The sequence below is a fragment of the Amblyomma mixtum genome, chromosome 7 (genome assembly GCF_055824585.1).
Source record: "Amblyomma mixtum isolate Tamu chromosome 7, ASM5582458v1, whole genome shotgun sequence".
NCBI classification, from domain to species: Eukaryota; Metazoa; Arthropoda; class Arachnida; order Ixodida; family Ixodidae; genus Amblyomma; species Amblyomma mixtum.
In genome coordinates this window covers 47,790,812-47,793,510 of record NC_143018.1, presented here as the reverse complement: position 1 = coordinate 47,793,510, position 2,699 = coordinate 47,790,812, and the positions used below count along the sequence as shown (strand labels likewise).

General features: G+C 48.5%; 1 protein-coding gene across 1 annotated transcript; it reads left to right on the top strand.

Moving 5' to 3' along the window:
- Positions 1-1,125: 1,125 nt before the first annotated feature.
- Positions 1,126-2,253, top strand: LOC149335954 (uncharacterized). Its single transcript, XM_089554045.1, has one exon. It carries the CDS (start codon positions 1,126-1,128, stop codon positions 2,251-2,253), a length of 1,128 nt encoding a protein of 375 aa, XP_089410171.1.
- Positions 2,254-2,699: the final 446 nt, after the last annotated feature.

The window sequence follows — 2,699 nt, the reverse complement described above, 5'->3', positions numbered from 1 at the left end:
GTTGCCATGTGATTTTTCTGATTTACTCAGTCTGTACAGTGCCCGTCCTGCTTGGACCTAACCATGGTCTGCAGTATGTACATAAATAAATAAATAAATAAATAAATAAATAAATAAATAAATAAATAAATAAATAAATAAATAAATAAATAAATAAATAAATAAATAAATAAATAAATAAATAAATAAATAAATAAATAAATAAATTTTCATTGCCATTAAATATTTGTGGAAACGAAAGAGGAAGTTCGCTGGCAGGGCACCAGGCATTTTCAGTGAACGCAATATTACCCAACATGGGAAGAGCCTCAGCCGCGGCGGCTCAGTGGCTATGGTGCTCGGCTGCTGACCCGAAAGACGTGGGTTCGATACCGACAGCGTCTGTCGAATTTAATGGAGGCGAAATGCTTGAGGCCCGTGTACTGCGTGATGTGAGGGCATGTTAAAGAACCCCAGGTGGTCGAAATACGGAGCCCTCGACTACGGCGTCTCTAATATTGATTTAGGACATTAAACCGCACAAACTCTAAATAAACATCGGAACAAACATGTTCTACAGAAAGCATAACAAATATTTAAAACGCTGCACATGGATCACTGTCGAGCGAACACACATTCCATCATCGATAAGATTACTTTCTAGCAACGCCACGCGCAAGCAGTACCTGCTTGCATTCTGAGCGCATTAAGCCTGGGCGCGATCTTCTCGAGTGCTCTGCGCAGGGGCTCGCACATTGCAAGTGATGCCAAACGAGGTTGGCGAAGTTGGCGACGTGCTGACGACCAATCTCGAGTTGCAGCTTCGCTGTGGTGCATCATCCCGTCACTTTCCATCAAGAGAACAGTGACCTGTCAGGCATGAACTCCCCCTCTTATCTTAGTTGTCTCTCTCTCTCCACCAGTTCTTTCTGGCGGCGCTGTTGCCGGACGCCCCCCTGCTGGCCCCGTAGTAGGTAAAACTTCTCTGTCTTTCACCGCTATTGCGTACGCTGCGTGTTGTTCGGGAGAGCGGTCTCACAAGGTCATTCGGGCCTTTAGTCGCTACGCCCATGGTTATGCATGTGCTCTGAGCGGTTTATTGACTGCACCGTTTTGTGATCGCACCACACTTAACAACGTTACACGATGTCTGGCATGGAATATACTCTGACCGGCTTTGACGACTTCCTCGAGCACCGTCGTGTTGTCTTCGTCGAACCGCTACCCTGCACGCGGGTCTGTAGCGTCTGTGTTGTGGTTCCCAGCCGCTCTCTGTTGCTACCCTGTGGTCACGTGTTGTGCCTGGCGTGCAAGCATCAGGTCGACAATGGAGACCAGAAGTGCCCCATGGACGGCAGGGAGTTTGCAGAGGCTGCCGTTTTGTCGATTAACTTCAAGCAGTCCGACTTGGAGCAGTGCCGCGTCTTGTGCGTCGTTGGTGGTCGTGAGTGCAGTTTCACTGGTCGCCTGGGCGACCTGAAAGAGCATCTCGTAGGGTGCCGTAATGACAAGGTGAGGTGCGGTGAGTGTCATCTGTCCGTGCTTCGCAGCTTAGCCGTTCAGCACTACCGACAGTGCGGCGCCAAGAATGCTCCACAGCAGACAATGAGCGCCACGGTCATCGCTAGTGCCGTTGAAAACATTGCCGGCATGAAGAGGGATCTCGACAAAATGCGGCAACGGGCTTCCAGCGAGAAAGTGGACCACGATGCTGTTGTAAATGAAGCCAACTCGTTAATGGAGCGCATGACTTGTCTTGAGAGGGATTTGATCCAAGAAGGGAAGAAGGAAAGAACAGTTATTAGTGCCGGGCCATACCGCACTCTTTCCTTGCCTGGCGTATACATGACAACGTGCAAATTCGCTGAAATTTATGCTGGATTTAATGCTCTTACCGAGGGCAATGAAGAACACAAGCTGTCAACAGTGGACGCCGTGTTGGCTGGGTACACATTCAGCCTTGAGTGCAAGTTCCAGAAGCAGGACAATGAGAATGTGCTGCTAACTTTCATCCTGTCTCTTAGCGACGGTGGCTTGGACGATTTCTTGGAGTGGCCCTTCGCCAAGAAAGTAACGGTAACTCTCTGGCATCCCAGGGATGAACGAAAAGACGTAAGGCTTCCGCTGAACATGGAAGATCCCGAAATTGTGAAGAAGCCAGCCCCTGATTTCTTGAACGACGGCATTTCGACGGAAGCAGTGGCCTGGAATGACGTCGAACTCCACGGATATGTGGTCAACGATGCCATCTACATCAACGTTGAGGTGGAATGACGTGTGCAGCGATTGCTTTCTACGTGTCTTGATTCTGTCGTTGTTCGTCTTTTGTTACTACCAGTGGATTGGTTTTTTGTGTCTGTCAAGCACTGTCGGCCTGCATTGCTGAAACACTGAAACGCATTTATTTCTTTTTTATGCATGTGCACACAGTTGAATATTCCCCACCATTTCGTGCTGTAGGAGGCACCTGAGACTAGCCAGCACCGATACCAGGGATTCGACCACCTTTATTTAGTGCCCCCGTTCGTAGTGTTACTCTGTACGCGAAGAATACTGTACTTTTTTCTCTTGAAATGGAAAGCATATACTACTTGCTTTCGAAACAAAATAAAGTTCCGAAAAAATTCCTTCCCGTCTGCCAGTCACTCGTGTGTCGATTGCGACGATGCATGCCACTGCTGAAGACGACGGCTTTTTTCTCGGGTGCGATAGCCGAGGCA

What these genes read in the sequence shown, in the direction of transcription:
- LOC149335954 (XM_089554045.1), top strand. Translation starts at nt 1,126, where the DNA reads ATGTCTGGCATGGAATATACTCTGACCGGCTTTGACGACTTCCTCGAG.